The following is a 21278-nucleotide window of genomic DNA, read 5'->3' on the forward strand; positions in this document are numbered from 1 at the left end:
TTTGCAAGCACTTCTCAACCTTCTTTATACTTTGTTCCCTACATATAAGCTAAATTTCCTTTGAATCAACCTCTTACATTCTCACCCATGTGTTTTCTTTCGTCATTTTTGAATGTAAGCATGATGTCTGTAAGTGTTAATTCATGGACTTTATTATCTGTGAGAAATCAAAGGTGGATATAATGCTTGTGCTTTGAAAGAATTTAAAATAAGGAGAAACTGCTTCCTCAAATCAGAACGGTAGTAACACCAGGAACTTGGACATGTTATCTATGGTCCCCAAACCACAGACTGGGATTAGATGACTGACAATGTATAAATCTAAGAATGGAGGCCAAGTCAGATACCAGTGACTCCAGGTTATGTGGTCATTTCAGCTACAGTTTTGTATTGATTAATTAGTATTTGATAAAATAGTCATTTATAATTATAACACTATTTATAAATGCAAATTGGAATCTATATATCCAAGTTATATGGGGATAAACTAATAAACAACATTATAAAATAAAGATTATATATACATATGTCCTTGACTGTGCTAGCGTTCCGTCAGTCAGTACAGCTTCTGCATACACATATACACATATACACATGTACACATATACACATGCACACATGCACACATGTACACATGTACACATATACACATGTTGGTAGGAACTTACTGAGAAGCACGTGGATGATAGCAAATGGGCTTTTCTGCACATAAGTATAGTTTAGGTAGAGGGTTGATCTTTGCTTTAAAACATCCAGGGAGAAAAGAAATGCATTCATAATGCAAAAATATTTTCAGCATATCTTCTTGATATTGAGGCATAGAAGAACCTTACCCTCAATTTAGTTAACTTTTAATTTTTACAGTGAAAATATGCTTTACAGTTAAATCAAATTTTCCAGAACATTCTCTTCACTGCCTCTTTTACATCCTTATTCCTTAAACTATAGGTGATGGGATTCAGCATGGGAATCACAACGCTGTAGAAGAGGGACACGACCATGTCATGGTCCAAGGCATAGCTGGAACTTGGCCTCACGTACATGAAGAGGATGGTCCCATGAAAAATGGACACTCCAGTTAGGTGAGAGCCACATGTTGAAAAGACTTTCCTTCTCCCTTCAGTGGAACGCATCCTCAGAATGGCCAGGAGGATGAAACCATAGGAGATCAGGACAATCAGGACAGTGACCATCTCAATAGAGCCCACAAAGGAGAAGAGCAGAAGCTGGTTTGTGTGAGTGTCAGAGCAAGAAATAGCGAGGAGGGGAGGGATGTCACAGAAGACATGTCTGATTTCACTGGAGGCACAGAAGGAAAGGCTGAAAGTAGCCACTGTGTGTACAGTAGCATGCAAGATGCCACCCACATAGGAAGCAATGATGAGTGGCACGTAGACTCTGGGAGCCATGCTGACTGAATACAGGAGGGGGTCGTAGATGGCCACATAGCGATCATAGGCCATTGCAGCCAAGAGAAAACATTCTGTGGTCCCAAAAGTAGTGAAGAGAAACATCTGTGCTGCACACTCAGGCAACAAAATGGTTTTGTTTTTTGACATAAAGTCTACTAACATTTTTGGTGTAATTACTGAGGAATAGCAGGCATCCACAGATGAAAGCACACTCAGAAAATAGTACATGGGGTTGTGGAGCCGGCAATCCCCAATGACCAATACAACCAGTCCTAAATTTCCAATCAAAGTAAAGAGATAAATTGCTAGAAACAGGAAAAATAACATAAATTGTATTTCAGAATTATCTGTGAGGCCTTTCAGTACAAATATGGTAACTTCAGTGGTATTCTTCATGGTGACTCCTCATGGAACAAATTTAAACATAAAATTACAATTCATTTACTACAAAATAATAAAAACACTATAACTCAGTAATGTGGCTTAAAGGATTGTGACATATGCTCTCAGTCTGTTTCGGGGGGTGTTTAATTTCTGAGTTGCTGATCCGGAGACAGTGACAAAGCAGTGGGCAAAGTGTCCGTGCCGCTCACTGGACAATCCGATGCCAATACCTGTGTGCTCACCCACTTCGTGAATCCATGTAATTTATAAAACCAGCAGGTTAACTGGTCAATGTGTCACTGCATCCTGTTATCTGTTCTCATACTAACTCACATTAAAACACACCGAGTGACTGAATAAAGAATAATGTCCCCCCGATATCCAAACACATAAGACGGCATCTCAGTGTACAGATCACTGGAACAGAATAGCGGCATTCCAGAACTTTCAGTTATTGTGTAAAATGGCTTGCAAGGACTATCTAGTCAACTGCAGAATCAGAACATTAGCATTTCTGATAATATCAGAATGGTTATTTTTAAAGGGGAGTTTGATTCACAAGATGATTAGCCCCATTATGATTCGTAACACCATTTCAATGATATAGTTCATTCAAGACAGATAACACAGTATTTAGAAACTTAAAATATTTGTTCACAGGCCAGGCTCATGATTAAAAGCCATGGGCAATACTAATACTGCTCTCTAAAGTTTTCCCTCTTCAAAGTACTAATACATGTACATGCTCAAGCAGATAAATAATACACAGCCACACAGGCTAATTAAATATGCAAAGCCACAAATATAAATGTGTAAAACAATTTCCTTTAAATACGTCTTGTTTGGTTGCACATTTCGGATGACCGTATAATTGAGCTTTGATCACCAGATGTATATATTTTTGCAACATTAGCAAATGCTGGATTACAAAATTAATACTATAACTAATAATTTTACAATATATGTCATCAGATCCTTGATCCAGATGTATTGTCCCTTATCTACTTGTCATGTATTTGTTTTGTGATTTTTAATACACACCAAAACAATATTCTGCTGGGAAGAAATGCAATGTATCATAATTTGATTTTGATTTTTATTCCCCTATTCACTCTTCATGCCTCTGGTTTCTTCTTTAGAGAGTAAGGAAGCTTTGTAAATTTTATATTCTGGTAGTACCAACACACACACACATCACATAATTCTATTTTCTATGTTGCTGCTGCTTCAGTCGTGTCCGACTCTGTGCGACCCTATAGACGGCAGCCCACCAGGCTCCCTCGTCCCTGGGATTCTCTAGGCAAGAACACTGGAGTGGGTTGTCATTTCCTTCTCCAATGCATGAAAGTGGAAAGTGAAAGTGAAGTCGCTCAGTCATGTCCAACTCTTAGCGACCCTACGGACTGCAGCCTACCAGGCTCCTCCATCCATGGGATTTTCCAGGCAAGAGTACTGGAGTGGAGTGCCATCGCCTTCTCCATTTTCTATGTTACAGTGAGTTTAAGTTTAGATCGTGAAATACTTACATGTTAAATGGGTGTGTGTGTGCGCGCTCAGTCATGTCCAACTTTTTGGGACACAGTGGACTATAGCCTCCCAGGCTTCTCTCTTCATGAAATTTTCCAGGCAAGTATACTGGAATGGGTTGCCATTTCCATTTCTAAATTTCCATTTCTAAATTTCCAGGCTTTCTACTGGATGCCAAAATTAAAATCTTACTGGGTGTAACTGTGTCCATATTAGAATATATTGAGAGGACTCAGAATTTTAAAGAGGAAATGACTATGATTCTTAAAGGTTTTAAGAATATAGGATCAACTTCTAAAATAACGTAAAGCTTCTTCTAAAAAATACAGTGCTAATAGAAGGCAAATATTCCAATATATTGATCCAATCTTGAAACACAAAGCTTGCAAAAAGAGGAAAAATAATAACAGCCATCCACAGAGCACATGCAACAGTAATGGGCTTTTGTACGTTTTACTTTATCTGCCCTTTATAGAAGCTCTCATAACTGTCAGAGCCAAGATCCAATCCCAGGTCTCCCCCACGGTGCATCCGCTTTTCATCACTTTTCACCGCCTCCTGTAATACCATGGCTTCATTCTGAAACTGACCTCCCACTTGCTCCTCTCAGTGAAATAAAACATTCCACTTTTGAGACTTTTTATTTATTTTATTATTTAACTTTATTTTTATAAGCATATAGCCGATTAACATTGCTGTGATAGATTCAGGTGGACAGCAAAGGGACTTGGCCATACACACGCATGTATCTGCTCTCCTACAAACTGCCCTCCCATCCAGGCAGCCACATAACATTGAGCTGAATTCCATGTGCTCCGCAGTAGGTCCTGGTTGATTATCCATTTTAAATATTGGTGTGTATACATGTCCATTCTAAACTCCCTATCTGTCCTTTCCCCTCATTTTTCACCCCTCCAGCAAATAACACATGCTTTTTGATATGCATTTTTCAAAGATTTTTCTAAATGTTAAATCTAGAGAAACATTCTGAAGCAGTAGTAATCTGATGTAGCTCGTACATCACAAAGGCAAAAATAAAAGGATAATTGTTTTCCTCATTACAGCAAAAGATAATCCCTCAGATAGTTTGATAGGACAAATGCTTTTTGAATAAGACATTTTCAGGGTTGTTTCTGGCTGAAACTGATTTGTCATCTATCAAGTAAATGAAAGAATACACTTAGGCGGTGCAGCAGTAAAACCCTGTCTGCCAATGCAGGAGTTGCCAGACATTCATGTTCCGTCCCTCATTGGGAAGAGCCCCTGGAGGAGGAAATGGCAGCCCACTCCAGGACTCTAGCCTAGGAAATTCCGTGGACAGAGGCGCCTGGTGGATTACAGTCCATGGAGTTGCAACGAGCTGGATACAACTGAGCACAAATACATACATCCTCATTTAACTAAAACCATATCATGTTTCTATTTTCTCTGTTGTATTTATTCACCTATGGGATAGGCAACAACTAGCAAGATCGCATGTCATATCTGATACTGGTATTATGTCTTATCATTCTGCAAATATTAAATTATTCTGCAAATGACCTGAAGTTTCCTCTTACCTGTGGATCAGCATAGGCAGGTCTAGGTACAATGTGAATAAAAGTAGCTCAAAATGCTTATATCCATTTACTCAATTATTGATGAAACCACAGGAGATTCTCCAAGGGGAATATGTCCTAATTACCTCCTGGATAAAAATAGAAACACGACAATTTACTCAATAAAAAGAAAACAGTCCTGGAATGATTGGATGCATGCTAATATTTGTTGAATAAATAGAGTCCTTTGGTCCCTGATTTATAACAAAATTTTAGATTTACATTTCCATGATAATTATCAATGTTAATTATTTTTTCATACTAACCTGTTGTCTGTGTATCTACATTGAAGAAAGCATCTGTCCAAGGGGCTTGCAAATATATTCTCCCATTCTGCAAGTGGCCTTCTTACCCTGTTTGACTCTTTCCTTTGCTATATATATTTTCAGTTTGATGTATTCTCAGTTATCTAATTTTGCTTTTGTTGCCTGTGCTTATCCTGTCATATCCATGAAATTATTAATAAGTACAGGGTCATGAATACAGAATGAAGCTGGGCAAAGAATAATAGAATTTTGCCAGGAAAATGCACTGGTCATAGCAAACACCCTCTTCCAACAACACAAGAGAAGATACTACACATGGACATCACCAGATGGTCAACACCAAAATCAGATTGATTATATTCTTTGCAGCCAAAGATGGAGAAGCTCTATACAGTCAACAAAAACAAGACCAGGAGCTGACTGTGGCTCAGATCATGAACTCCTTATTGCCAAATTCAGACCTAAATTGAAGAAAGTAGGAAAAACCGCTATACCATTCAGGTATGACCTAAATCAAATCCCTTATGATTATACAGTGGAAGTGAGAAATAGATTTAAGAGCCTAGATCTGATAGATAGAGTGCCTGGTGAACTATGGAATGAGGTTCGTGACATTGTACAGGAGACAGGGATCAAGACCACCCCCATGGAAAAGAAATGCAAAAAAGCAAAATGGCTGTCTGGGGAGGCCTTACAAAGAGCTGTGAAAAGAAGAGAGGTGAAAAGCAAAGGAGAAAAGGAAAGATATAAGCATCTGAATGCAGAGTTCCGAAGAATAGCAAGGAGAGATAAGAAAGCCTTCCTCAGCTATCAATGCAAAGAAATAGAGGAAAAGAACAGAATGGGAAAGACTAGAGATCTCCTCAGGAAAATTGGAGATATCAAGGGAACATTTCATGTAAAGATGGGCTCGATAAAGGACAGAAATGGTATGGACCTAACAAAAGCAGAAGATATTAAGAAGAGGTGGCAAGAATACATGGAAGAACTGTACAAAAAGATCTTCACGACCAAGATAATCACGATGGTGTGATCACTCACCAAGAGCCAGACATCCTGGAATGTGAAGTCAAGTGGGCCTTAGAAAACATCACTACGAATGAGGCTAGTGGAGGTGATGGAATTCCAGTTGAGCTGTTTCAAATCCTGAGAGATGATGCTGTGAAAGTGTTGCACTCAATATGCCAGCAAATTTGGAAAACTCAACAGTGGCCACAGGACTGGAAAAGGTCAGTTTTCATTCCAATCCCAAAGAAAGGCAATGCCAAAGAATGTTCAAACTACCACACAATTGCACTCATCTCACATGCTAGTAAAGTAATGCTCCAAATTCTCCAAGCCAGGCTTCCGCAATATTTGAACCATGAACTTCCAGAAGTTAAAGCTGGTTTTAGAAAAGGCAGAGGAACCAGAGATCAAATTGCCAACATCCTCTGGATCATGGAGAAAGCAAGAAATTTCCAGAAAAACATCTATTACTGCTTTATTGACTATGCCAAAGCTTTTGACTGTGTGGATCACAATAAACTGTGGAAAATTCTGAAAGAGATGGGAATACCAGATCACCTGACCTGCCTCTTGAGAAACCTGTATGCAGGTCAGGAAGCAACAGTTAGAACTGGACATGGAACAACAGACTGGTTCCAAATAGGAAAAGGAGTATGTCAAGGCTGTATATTGTCACCCTGCTTATTTAACTTCTATGCAGAGTACATCATGAGAAATGCTGGGCTGGAAGAAACACAAGCTCGAATCAAGATTGCTGGGAGAAATATCAGTAATCTCAGATATGCAGATAACACCACCCTTATGGCAGAAAGTGAAGAGGAACCTAAAAGCCTCTTGATGAAAGTGAAAGAGGAGAGTGAAAAAGTTGGCTTAAAACTCAACATTCAGAAAACTAAGATCTTGGCATCTGGTCCCAAAACTTCCTGGGAAATAGATGGGAAATCACTGGAAACAGTGTCAGACTTTATTTGGGGGGGCTCCAAGATCACTGCAGATGGTGATTGCAGCCGTGAAATTAAAAGACGCTTACTCCTTGGAATGAAAATTATGACCAACCTAGATAGCATATTCAAAAGCAGAGACATTACTTTGCCGACTAAGGTGTGTCTAGTAAAGGCTATGGTTTTTCCTGTGGTCATGTATGGATGTCAGAGTTGGACTGTGAAGAAAGCTGAACGCCGCAGAAATGATGTTTTGAACTGTGGTGTTGAAAAAACTCTTGCGAGTCCCTTGGACTGAAAGGAGATCCAACCAGTCCATTCTGAAGGAGGTCAGCCTTGGGATTTCTTTGGAAGGACTGATGCTAAAGCTGAAACTCCAGTACTTTGGCCACCTCATGCGAAGAGTTAACTCATTGGAAAAGACTCTGATGCTGGGAGGGATTGGAGGCAGGAGGAGAAGGGGACGACAGAGGATGAGATGGCTTGATGGCATCACTGACTCAACGGATGTGACTCTGAGTGAACTCCAGGAGTTGGTGATGGACAGGGAGGCCTGGCGTGCTGTGATTCATGGGGTCACAAAAAGTCAGACACGACTGAGCGACTGAACTGAACTGAACTGAACTGAATAGTGTCATGAAGTTTTACCCTTATATATTCTGTGAATTTTTAAAGTTTAGGTCTTAATTTTAGGTCATTTGATTTTCATTCACGGTGAAAGATGAGAGTTGACCTTTATTGTTTTTTATGTGAATACCCAGTTTTCCCAACACAATTTGCTGAAGTGACTGTCCTTTTCCCTTGGTGCATTGTTGACACTCTTGTCAAATATCAATTGACTAAATATATATAAATTAATATGCAAGCTTTTTATTCTGTTCTGTTTGTCTTTGCATCTGTCTTTATACCAATAGTATATTGTTCAAATAATGTAACTTTGTAACATATTTTGAAACCAGGATGCATGATGACTCCAATGTTTTCTGGTAAGCACTGCACTGAATCTGTCATTGACCTGGGTAGTATGGATATTTTATCAAATTCAAATCAAAAGTACAATTGCATATAACCTAGAGCTGTTAGGATATCTATTATTGAAGAAGGAAAAATCAGCAAGTGTTGGCAAAGATATGGAGAAAATCCCTTGGGCATTGATGATATAAAGGAAATTGATACAGTCACTGTGGAAAATGTTATAGAGGTTTGTCAAAAAATTAAACCTACTATGTCATTTGCCAGTCATTTCTGGATATTTATACAAAGATATAGAAATTAGAATCTTGGAGAGATATTGCATTCCCATGTTCACTCCAGCATTATTTACAATAACTAAGATATAAAAACCACTTAAATGTCTATTTCTGGAAATATGGATTTAAAAAAAAACTGACATATACAAACAGTGAAACATTACCCAACTTTAATAAAGGAGGAAATCCTGACATTGCAATAATATAAAAGGATTTGGAGGTCATTTTTTAAGTGAAATAATTCAGACACAGAGAAGTAAATACTGAATAATCTTATTTACGTGAGTTATCTGTAACAGTCAAACTCATATAAGCAAAGAGAGAAGAGTGGTGGTTTCTAGGGCCTGGGCAAGGGAGAAATGGAAAAGTGATCATCAGAGCATACAAAAGTTTCAGTTATTCAAGTTAAATTAAGTTCAGGAGACCTTCTATACAATGTAGTCCCTATAGTTAATAATTCTCTTTTATATACTCAAAGCTGCTAATAAGGTAAATGCTATGTTGTGTTTTTATTATAAAATTATAATAAAACAAAGAGGCAGAGGAAACTTTGAGAAAGAAGGATATCTTTATGGCCTTGATAGCGGTCATGCTTTCATGGATATACTCTTTCCCCAGATCTTCAGGACAAGTACATTAAATATGCACACAAGTTTACATATGTTACACCTCAATGGCAGGCTTCCCTGGTGGCTCAGTAGTAATGAATCTGTCTGCAATGTAGAATATGCAGGTTAGTATCCTTGGGTCAGGAAGATCCCCTGGAGAAGGGAGTGGTTACTTACTCTGGTATTTTTGCCTGGAGAGTTCCATGGACATAGATGCCTTGTTGGCTAGAGTCAGTGGGGTTGTACAGTAGCTAAAACTCATACTTTTTTCTATCATGAACCCAGTGCCCTATAGTGAAATAGATAAATTTTCTAACAGGACATAAATTGGAATCAAACACACTTTCATTCATAAACTCTTCTTATTGCTCTACAGGCAAGAAGAGAGACATAAAAGCTTACTAGAAATTTATACCTACAAGAGTATCAGGAGAACTTAAACAAATATACTAGTATTTTATTTTATTGATGTGTCCACAAATTTTTATCATTCTATATTTTTATTTAAAAAATCTGCACTCATTCTTAAAATTTTCCTTTCTTAAGCTTAAAAAGTTCACCAGTCAAGATTTTTTGGTTGTGGTGTACTGAATCACAGAATGCAATTTATAAATTCTAATTTTAAAGACACTTTTATATTTGAAAGCATGTTCATGACTAGGCTAATTTTCAGAAAAGATGATTCACCATTCTAATTTGGGGAAAGGCATAATGCAGTGACAGAAAGGCTTTTTAAAGTTTCTTATAGCATAGAATATCGGGACTCACCCAGTTTAATATCAATAAAATAGAGTTTATTATCTATTTTATCTCATGCAAGTGTATGCATAGCTTAAAAAAGAAATTTTTTGTTTCTTTTTGGGGCCCATTAATTGCCTTTTATTTTTACACTTTGATTTTAAATTCTCTATTAATTTCATTGATTTAAGTAAAATTTAGAAGTTATAGTTCACATATAGGCAACCTTCACAGATGCTTGATATTTTAACTTATGAAACATATTTTAATCAACTGATTAAAGAATGCTCTGAAATTACACCATATCCATGTAGTTGAACAAAATATACCTGAAAATTTGGGTCAATTAGTTTTTTTCTGTGTGTGTGTAGTTCAGAAATAACTTTTCCAAGTTAATGATGTCACTAAATGCTAAATCTGATATTTCAATACAGTTTTTTAACTCCAAATAAAGTTCTTAATTTCCCACAGTTATTTTATTTCAAGCATATTAGTTAAGGAAAGGTTAGAATTGTGATATCAATGAAATGTCTCCTGTATCTATCAGTTAATTTATATTTTGTGATGGAATCCTTGCTAGACTACCTGTTGGTCCATTTTTCAAAATGCATTTGCATATTTGTATTTATTTTCTCTACCTAATTCCTGTTTTTCACCTTACTCTCTATAGTAAATATCTTTGTGTATGTTTCATGGATTTGAGAGAGAAAGAGAAAGCAACAGGGAGAGAAGGAAAGTAGGAGAGAGGTTGGAGAGGAAAAGAAAGTAGAATTTTTAAAGATTAAGGTAATTTTTATGATGCTCCAAATTTATTAATGCATATTAGTAGTATTCATTGATGGTTTATAGACTATTTTATTAATATAACAATTCAAACCTAATGATACATTATTATTTTGTCTCTGTGTGTTCTCATGATTATTATGTAAGTTGTATGGATTTATACAGAAATCAAAATTTAATTGTATTTTTTTTACACTAGACTTTTGTGAGAATTAAATGAACACTTTTTGGTGTGGTAAACTCATTCCTGTATTGTTGTTTTTTTAATCCCTAAGCCGTATCTGACTCTTTGGGACCCCATGGACTGTAGCCTGCCAGGCTCCTCTGTCCTTGGGATTTCCCAGGCAAGAATACTGGAGTGAGTTGCCATTTCCTTCTCCAGGGGATCTTCCCAACCCAGGAATCGAACCCAGGTCTCCTGCATTGGCAGGCAGATTCTTTACCACTGACAAACCAGGGAAGCCTTTAAACTCATACTTATCAATCTATTTATTTTATGCATTAGAAAGGTCTTCTACATGGATTTATAGAAACATTTCTGGGAAAATAAAGACGTGACTTTCTTCTAGTAGCAAGCAGAAGCTTTATTCTTCTTGAGGTATGGACAATTAAATTCAATAAAAATGTAGCACATTTAACATCATAAATATAAATTATTAAATTCAACCTGACCCTGTATATGGCAGATTTCTCACTACTTTTAAATACTTTTTTAATTATGGCAAGCTGAAGGAAAAACAAAAGTTAACATGCCAAGTCTGCCCCTTATGTGATGAATCTAATAATTAATTTTGTTTCAATAACTAAGATTTCAGTTGAGATACAAGAATGTCTTTAACTTAAAAAAAAAAAAAGCCATACAGTTCCCTTTGTTCCTATACCACCAATTAAGAAATAGTGTAATGACATTGGGGGAAAAAATAGAAACTCCATAAGCGATTATAATATAATAAAAGAACATCCACAGATTTTATTTTTGACTTAAATGTATTTCAAAAATATTTCCAAGGACTTTGCAAAGATAATAAGACCATGAATTGAGAAGCACCTCACATGTTACTGAGATAAAATTTGAAACCCGTGGCGGATTCATGTTGATGTATGGCAAAACTAATACAACATTGTAAAGTAATTAACCTCCAATTAAAATAAATAAATTTATATTTAAAAATAAATAAATAAATTTTAAAAAAGAAAGAAAATCAGTACCCATATGATAAGCTGCAGAGGTCAAAATGAACAACTTAGTAACATGTATTTTTAGAAAAAAAAAAGTAAAATCATATTGTTATTTTTTGCAAAAACAGTACATCTCCAAAATACTGTATGTTCTTCAATTAAACACTGGAAGCTAATGGAATAAGACAATGATATTAAATGATTTTACTTAAACAGGCAGCCCTGCACAATAACTTGAAATGTTTAATTTATGCCATTTTCTACTTATCTGGAAGCACTTAAATAATTTTTATATTATTTTATTATTTAAAGCAAATCCGAACCTTGCTATGTGTCCTTACTTAGTTCCATTTTTACAACTGTGAAAGTAAAAAGTCACTTCAAGTACCTCGTAGCAAAGCTAGTACATAGTTGTATACTTTCCACAATAACATTTCAATATTGAAAGAATTACATTTATTCATACTTGTGGACTTTAAAATATGAAAACAGATGATAAAGAATGTAGCAAAAAATAAACTGTAAAATAAACCACTTTAATTGACATGGTATTTTAACATGATTAGCCAACAACTAAATGTAATGCCTTGTAATGCAATCCCATTTTAGGGAAAAATTTTCAGTTTAGAGTCTCTATTTAAGGAGGTAGCCCTATTAAAACTAAAACGATTTTACACCCCAAAAATATTAATGATAATGGAAGGATTGATAGAAGGAAGGAAAAATACATATAATAGTGATACAATTAACTTTGAAAGACATGCCCTTGCAATGAAAAGGAAGTTTGTTGGAAGCAGGGTTTAATATGAGCACAGTAGGGATGTTTTCTGTACCTTGTTCATTGTCCCCAATACCGAGGAATGGTGGCATCTACCAGGGCTCACAGAGTGGAAAGAGTCAAAAGAAAACAGGCAAAGCTGAGTCAGGACCAGGCCTGCAGGGAAAGCCAGGAAGACGTGGTGGAGCTGAGCTTGGGACAACCTCCATATGCCAATCAGTCCTATCTAACTCTGACTTGTGCTTGTCCTTTGTCATCCTTGAGAATTAAGTGTAATCCTGGTAAATGCTAATGCCTAGTCTCTGTATTCTGTGGTGAATTAGTGAATGAATTTACTGTCCATAAGTTCAGTTCAGTTCAGTCACTCAGTCGTGTCCGACTCTTCGTGACCCCATGGACTGTAGCACACCAAGCTTCCCTGTCCTTCACCAATCCCAGAGTTTACCCAAACTCAGGTCCATTGAGACAGTGATGCCATCCAACCATCTCATACTCTGTCGTCCCCTTATCGTCCCATACTCTGGATGAAATGATAAGAGGGAGAGAAATGCACCAACACAAAGAGCATAAAAATAGCAACAGGCATTGTAACACACATGTGTGAACCACAGACTGGGAATAGACTGCTGCCAGTGCAGAGATCTGAGGCTGGAGCAGAGTGATTAGAACTGAAGCCCAAAACAATGATTCCATGGAACATGATATGGGAGTAAATCAGCTGTGGTTTTCCTATTGATTGATTGACAGAACGTGGTCCACTGGAGAAGGGAATGGCAAACCACTTCAGTATTCTTGCCTTGAGAACCCCATGAACAGTAGGAAAAGGCAAAATGATAGCATACCAAAAGAGGTCATTAGGTGCCCAATATGCTACTGGAGATCAGTGGAGAAGTAACACCAGAAAGAATGAAGAGATGGAGCCAAAACAAAAACAATACCCAGTTGTGCATGTGACTGGTGATAGAAGCAAGATCCTCTAAAGAGCAATATTGCATACGAACCTGGAATGTCAGGTCCATGAATCAAGGCAAATTGGAAGTGGTCAAACAAGAGATGGCAAGGGTGAATGTCGACATCCTAGGAATCAGCGAACTAAAATGGACTGGAATGGGTGAATTTAACTCAGATGACCATTATATCTACTACTGTGGGCAGGAATCCCTCAGAAGAAATGGAGTAGCCATCATGGTCAACAAAAGAGTCTGAAATGCAGTACTTGGATGCAATCTAAAAAACGACAGAATGATCTCTGTTCGTCTCCAAGGAAACCTTTCAATATCACAGTAATCCAAGTCTATGCCCCAACAAGTAACACTGAAGAAGCTGAAGTTGAACAGTTTTATGAAGACCTACAAGACCTTTTAGACCTAACACCCAAAAAAGATGTCCTTTTCATTATAGGGGACTGGAATGCAAAAGGAGGGAGTCAAGAAACACCTGGAATAACAGGCAAATTTGGCCTTGGAATGCGGAATGAAGCAGGGCAAAGACTAATCGAGTTTTGCCAAGAAAATGCACTGGTCATAGCAAACACCCTCTTCCAACAACACAAGAGAAGACGCTACACATGGACATCACCAGATGGTCAACACCAAAATCAGATTGATTATATTCTTTGCAGCCAAAGACGGAGAAGCTCTATGCAGTCAACAAAACCAAGACCAGGAGCTGACTGTGGCTCAGATTATGAACTCCTTATTGCCAAATTCAGACTTAAATTGAAGAAAGTAGGGAAAACCACTAGCCCATTCAGGTATGACCTAAATCAAATCCCTTCTGATTATACAGTGGAAGTGAGAAATAGATTTAAGGGCCTAGATCTGATAGCTAGAGTGCCTGGTGAACTATGGAATGAGGTTTGTGACATTGTACAGGAGACAGGGATGAAGACCATCCCCATGGAAAAGAAATGCAAAAAAAGCAAAATAGCTGCCTGGGGAGGCCTTACAAATAGCTGTGAAAAGGAGAGAGGCAAAAGCAAAGGAGAAAAGGAAAGATATAAGCATCTGAATGCAGAGTTCCAAAGAATAGCAAGAAGAGATAAGAAAGCTTTCTTCAGCGATCAATGCAAAGAAATAGAGGAAAATAACAGAACGGGAAAGACTAGAGATCTCTTTTAAAAAATTAGAGATACCAAGGGAACATTTCATGTAAAGATGGGCTCGATAAAGGACAGAAATGGTATGGACCTAACAGAAGCAGAAGATATTAAGAAGAGGTGACAAGAACACACGGAAGAACTGTACAAAAAAGATCTTCACGACCCAGATAACCATGATGGTATGATCACTAATCCAGAGCCAGACATCTTGGAATGTGAAGTCAAGTGGGCCTTAGAAAGCAGCACTACGAACAAAGCTAGTGGAGGTGATGGAATTCCAGTTGAGCTGTTTCAAATCCTGAGGGATGATGCTGTGAAAGTGCTGCATTCAAGATGCCAGCAAATCTGGAAAACTCAGCAGTGGCCACAGGACTGGAAAAGGTCAGTTTTCATTCCAATCTTAAAGAAAGGCAATGCCAAAGAATGCTCAAACTACCACACAATTGCACTCATCTCACACGCTAGTAAAGAAATGCTCAAAATTCTCCAAGCCAGGCTTCAGAAATACATGATCCGTGAACTTCCAGATGTTCAAGCTGGTTTTAGAAAAGGCAGAGGAACCAAAGATCAAATTGCCAACATCCGCTGGATCATGGAAAAGCAAGAGAGTTCCAGATAAACATCTATTTCTGTTTTATTGACTATGTTGAAGCCTTTGACTGTGTGGATCACAATAACTGTGGAAAATTCTGAAAGAGATGGGAATACCAGACCACCTGACCTGCCTCTTGAGAAATCTGTATGCAGATCAGGAAGCAACAGTTAGAACTGGACATGGAACAACAGACTGGTTCCAAATAGGAAAAGGAGTACATCAAGGCTGTATATTGTCACCCTGCTTATTTAACTTATATGCAGAGTACATCATGAGAAACGCTGGACTGGAAGAAGCACAAGCTGGAATCAAGATTGCAGGAGAAATATCAATAACCTCAGATATGCAGATGATACCACCCTTATGGCAGAAAGTGAAGAGAACTAAAAGCCTCTTGATGAAAGTGAAAGTGGAGAGTGAAAAAGTTGGCTTAAAGCTCAACATTCAGAAAACGATGATCATGGCATCTGGTCCCATCACTTCATGGGAAATAGATGGGAAATAGTGGAAACAGTGTCAGACTTTTTTGGGGGGGGGCTCCAAAATCACTGCAGATGGTGATTGCAGCCATGAAATTAAAAGACGCTTACTCCTTGGAAGAAAAGTTATGACCAACCTAGACAGTATATTCAAAAGCAGAGACATTACTTTGTCAACTAAGGTCCGTCTAGTCAAGGCTATGGTTTTTCCTGTGGTCATGTATGGATGTGAGAGTTGGACTGTGAAGAAGGCAGAGCGCCGAAGAATTGATGCTTTTGAACTGTGGTGTTGGAGAAGACTCTTGCGAGTCCCTTGGACTGCAAGGAGATCCAACCAGTCCATTCTGAAGGAGATCAATCCTGGGATTTCTTTGGAAGGAATGATGCTCAAGCTGAAACTCCAGTACTTTGACCACCTCATGTGAAGAGTTGGCTCATTGGAAAAGACTCTGATGCTGGGAGGGATCGGGGGCTGGAGGAAAAATGGACGACAGAGGATGAGATGGCTGGATGGCATCACGGACTCGATAGACATGAGTCTGAGTGAACTCTGGGAGATGGTAATGGAGAGGGAGGCTTGGTGTGCTGCGATTCATGGGGTCGCAAGGAGTTGGACACGACTGAACGACTGAACTGAACTGAACTTTCCTATTGATTAGATTGTGTTTGCTTAAGCTTGTCCGATATATACTTATCAAATTACTAGTAATTGCAACTACAGTAACATAGCCATTTTGGATTATATGAGAAGAAAGTTGATACTGCATATTTTAAGGTAAAGATTTCATGTCCATGGGACTGTGTGTAAATATACGTAGAATATATACCAATATACATACATTGAAATCCTAACCCTCTGTAGTTCAGAATGTAACTATTATAGCAATAGGATTTTCATGGAGACAATTAACTTCAAGTCTTTAGTCGTTGTTCTCAGGTCACTAAATCACTTTAGTTGATCTTGCTAAAATCTCAATCACTTCTGATCCTGTTGCAACCCCATGAACAGAGGAGCTTGATGGACCCCATTAACCGTAGCCCACCAGACTTCTCTGTCCATGGTCTTTCCCAGGCAAGAATACTGGAGTGTGTTGCCATTTCCTTCTCTAGGGAATTTTCTTGACCCAGGGATTGAACCCACATCTGTAGCGTCTCCTGCATTGGCAGGCTAATTCTTTACCACAGCACCATCTGAGAAACCATAATTCTAGGCACTTCTTCTGCACGTACATACTATGTACATACTTCTGTATGTAGTTTATTATTTATAAATTTAACAGAAGCATAACTGTATCTATTTTCTCTTGTTTATGGCTAGCTTTTTTCCTATATTTGTGTTTATTTTTCTTTAAAGCATAAAATTTATTCTTGTGATATTGAATTATGTTTAAGAATCTCTTCAATGCTGAATGATACACACACACACGCATACACACACACTATTCAACAACACACTTGCATAGTATGGATTTACAACTATAACTAATATCAGTGAACAGGGTTTAGTTTTGATATTTAGTAGAAGGAACCATGTGAATAGCAGCGAGGAGAGTATCCCAAACAGGAGAAATTAGAGCAGAGATATGCATAGGAATAAATACAATAAGGGCTTCCCTGATGGCTCAAGCAGTGAAGAAGAGCCTGCGTGCAAACCAGGAGATCCAGGTTCGACCCCTGGGTCACAAAGACCCCCTGAATTATGAAATGGCAACTCATTTCAGTATTCTTGCCTGGAGAATTCCATGGACGGAGGAGCCTGGCGGGCTACAGTCCACAAGGTTGCGAAGAGACGGAGACGACTGAGCTACCAGCACTTTCACATGCAGGTAATACAGGTGAGAGGGTTCTGCACAAGAGCTGCTGGATTATAATTTAAACTTAATTCCAATTCAGAGAAGTATCATTAGGTTGGACTCTAAATCTCAGAAGGTTGTCTTGGATTTAAAAATAAGGATGCTCCTTTAAGAAGAAAATGAGTTTTTGAAAAATTGTAATTAAAAGTTAATGAATACAAATGAACAAAAGCAGGAAAGGAGAACACTACATCGTAAAGTTATCTCTGAAGGACACATGTCCTCGCAATGAAAATGAGGCCCATTGGAAGCAAGGCTTAAACATGCATGTAGGAGAGACCCTTCTGTAACGAGGTTCTCGGGCCTGAGCATGAGGAGTGGGGGTTTCTGCAGGGGCCTATCAGAGTTGAAAGGGTCCTAGGAACAGAGAGCTAAAATCTGAGTCAGCACCAGACCTGTAATCAAACCCATAAAGGGGGATTAGGGCTCAGCTGTGGAAAGAACCGAACACACAGGCCAGCTATACACTACTCTCTGAATTGTGTTTGTCTTTTTTAATGTGCGATCATGATAGATGTCAATGCCTGGACTTTATTTTCTGTGAGAAATTAAAGATTTGTTTAGCACTCAAGCTCTGAATGAAATAACAAAAGTGGAAGAAATGCATCCTTACCAATCAGCACGGTAGTTAACACCAGGAATTTGAACATGTTATCTATGTTCCCCAAACCACAGACTGGGATTAGATAGCTGCCAATGAATAAATCTAAAGATAGATCAGAATGCTTTGAAATGAATTCCGATACCAGTGACTCCATGCTGTGGGATCATATGAACTGTGGGTTTGCTATTGATTAGTTGGTATTTAATCAAGCTAGTCAGATATAATGTTAATTACAGTTGTGAATATTGGGGACTATACATTCAAGTTTATATCAAGATGAAAGAAGAAAGGAATACATAATATGCTAAAGAAAAGTTACATACACATATGCCTGTGTGTTTGTGTTGTGTCAATCAACATGCCTTTTACATACAAGCATTTATATGTGTGTGTACGTGTGTGTGTGATAATGTGTGTGGATACATCTATCAGTAAGAAAATATTAAGGTATAGATGGATGATACAATTTTTTCTGCATATAAAATAACATAGATTGAAATTTAAGTATGATCTTTATATTAAAATATCCAGGAAGAAGAGAAATATATTAATAAACCAAAACAGAGCATTTTCTTCATGTCTTCTTTATATTATATACAGAACCTCACTCTCAATTTTTTAATATTTACTGTGAAAATATACTTTATTGATAAGCCAAATTTTCCCAAACACTTTTTTCATTGCCTCTTTTACGTCTTTGTTCCTTAAACTATAGATGATGGGATTCAGCATGGGAATTACAATGCTATAAAATATAGACACAATCATATCATGATCTGTGGCATAGCTGGAACTTGGTCTCACATACATGAAGAGAACAGTACCATGAAAAATGGACACTCCAGTTAGGTGAGAACCACAGGTGGAAAACACTCTCCTTCTCCCTACAGCAGATGGCATCCTCAGGATGGCCAGCAGGATGCAGCCATAGGAGATCAGGACAATCAGGACAGTGACCATCTCAATAGAGCCCGCAAAGTAGAAGAGCAGAAGCTGGTTCGTGTGAGTGTCAGAGCAAGAAATAGCGAGGAGGGGAGGGATGTCACAGAAGACGTGTCTGATTTCATTGGAGGCACAAAAGGAGAGGCTGAAAGTGGCCACTGTGTGTACAGTAGCATGCAAGATACCACCCACATAAGAAGCAATGATGAGTGGCACGTAGACTCTGGGAGCCATGCTGACTGAATACAGGAGGGGGTTGTAGATGGCCACATAGCGATCATAGGCCATTGCGGCCAGAAGAAAACATTCTGTGGTTCCAAAAGTAACAGCAAGGAACATCTGTGTTGCACATTCAAGGAAGGAAATGGCTTTGTTCTTTGACATAAAATCTACTAACATTTTGGGGGTAATTACTGAGGAATAGCAGGCATCCACAGATGAAAGCACACTCAGAAAATAGTACATGGGGTTGCGGAGCCGGCAATCCCCAATGACTAATACAACCAGGCCCAAATTTCCAATCAGAGTGAAGAGGTAAATTGCTAGAAACAAGAAGAATAAGATGATTTGCAGTTCAAGATTGTCTGTGAAGCCTTTCAGTAAAAAGGATGTTACTTCGGTGACATTCTTCATCTTGATACCTTATGGAAAAAACTCAAATATTTTCAAAGAATTGCAATTCACTTCCTACCAAAAGAATGAATAACATTGTGACTCAATGGAATGTGATTTGTGTCCTCGTATTTACTTTTTGCCAGAGTATAATTTCCCAGGTGTAGTTCAGAACAGTGGGTCAAGCGTTCATGCCACTCCCTGAAGACTCAAGTGGGAAAATACGTGTATTCATTCACTCATGGGCTGAATTCATGCCATCTAAATCCATTAGATAAACCAGTTAATTTACCACTGCATTCTATTAGTTGTTTCCATATTAAATTACCTTAAAACACCAAATCATTGGCTAAAATCAATTTCCTTCTTACATACAATAACATGACCTACTGTATCAGTGTGCAGATAACATGAATAGAATATCAGCAATCTAGTTACATTTAGTAACTGTTTGAAATGTTTTCTTATAATTTGCTTATGCATAGAGTGAAACATTAATATTTATTTTACAAGGTGGAGCAAATACTGTACTATAAAATACATTAATATTGCTGAATCTTCAAAATATTGTTAAATAGATAATGCTAAATTAGGTTGGTCTTGCAGAGTAGCAACCTCTCAGACTGGAACATTTTATGTGCTATTCCTAAATTCTTTCTAACTCTATTAGCCCTTATTAGGCGTATCCAAAGGAAATAATCAAGATTTTCAAGATGATGGGCCACTATTAAACAATTATATTGCAACTTATAGTTCATTTAAATGTATTTCTGAGATATCTAGCATTATATTTCTTTTTTCTTACTGAATAATCAGTCATATTTATTATTTTCAGATATCTAAAGTCTTTGATTTCCAATGGTCTAAAAACTTGTGGTGAAAAGGTGAATTTTTCTGAAAACAAAATCAATTTTTTTAAATTATTATACTTGTTTAGACATTGTTTTCTGTGGTTCCAGTGAATTATCAACTAGACAATCCAAGTCACAATTAAAGTCACTTATAAAAATTGTGACTAAATTATGACAATAATAAACAAATATAAATATCAACTTAATCCTTCGTATTTTCTTTGCTGTATTTATTCACCTATGTGATAGGAAACAACTATTAATAAAAGGATTACACAGCATATCTGATCTTGTTAGGTCCAAACTCCTAAAATATTCAGCAAATGTCCTGAAGTTCTCTCTTACCTCAGCCAAAGCAGGTTTTGATGTCCTTTGAATACAATTAACTCAAGCTGCTTATATCTACCTACTCAACTGTTGATGAAACCACAGGAGAGTCCCCAAGGGGAATATACTCCAATTATGATCTAGTTCAAAATAGCAACATGGTGACTCACTCAATAAAAAGAAAATGGTCCTGGAATAACTCATGACCCACTAATATTTGTTGCATAAGTAAAGTCATTCAGCCTCAGATTTATAACAATGCTTTATATTTGTATTTCCGTAATAACTAGTGGTATTAAGTATTTTTTCAGCTAACCTGTTGTCCATTTGTATGTCTTCTTTGGGGAAAAGTCTGTTCAGGTGATCTGCAAACATTTTTTCCTACTCTGTAGGAGGCCTTCTTACTCTATGGGTTCTTTCCTTTGCTGTATATAATTTTAGT

General features: G+C 37.6%; 2 protein-coding genes across 2 annotated transcripts; both read right to left on the minus strand.

Annotated features, from left to right (window-relative positions):
- Positions 1-887: 887 nt before the first annotated feature.
- Positions 888-1853, minus strand: LOC101107550 (olfactory receptor 5T2-like). The gene has a single exon (XM_012096640.4). The coding sequence runs from the start codon at positions 1806-1808 to the stop codon at positions 888-890; it is 921 nt and encodes a 306-aa protein (XP_011952030.3). The 5' UTR covers positions 1809-1853.
- A 1923-nt stretch (positions 1854-3776) lies between these two features.
- Positions 3777-19679, minus strand: LOC114118545 (olfactory receptor 5T7-like). Its single transcript, XM_027979898.2, has 3 exons — positions 18775-19679; positions 13411-13426; positions 3777-3926 (listed from the first exon to the last, which is right to left on the minus strand). The coding sequence occupies exons 1-3, from the start codon at positions 19677-19679 to the stop codon at positions 3777-3779; spliced, it is 1071 nt and encodes a 356-aa protein (XP_027835699.2).
- Between the last annotated feature and the right edge of the window lie 1599 nt (positions 19680-21278).

This window comes from Ovis aries, chromosome 15 (assembly GCF_016772045.2).
Source record: "Ovis aries strain OAR_USU_Benz2616 breed Rambouillet chromosome 15, ARS-UI_Ramb_v3.0, whole genome shotgun sequence".
Classification (NCBI taxonomy): Eukaryota; Metazoa; Chordata; class Mammalia; order Artiodactyla; family Bovidae; genus Ovis; species Ovis aries.

What these genes read in the sequence shown, in the direction of transcription:
- LOC114118545 (XM_027979898.2), bottom strand. Translation starts at nt 19,679, where the DNA reads ATGAAGAATGTCACCGAAGTAACATCCTTTTTACTGAAAGGCTTCACA.
- LOC101107550 (XM_012096640.4), bottom strand. Translation starts at nt 1,808, where the DNA reads ATGAAGAATACCACTGAAGTTACCATATTTGTACTGAAAGGCCTCACA.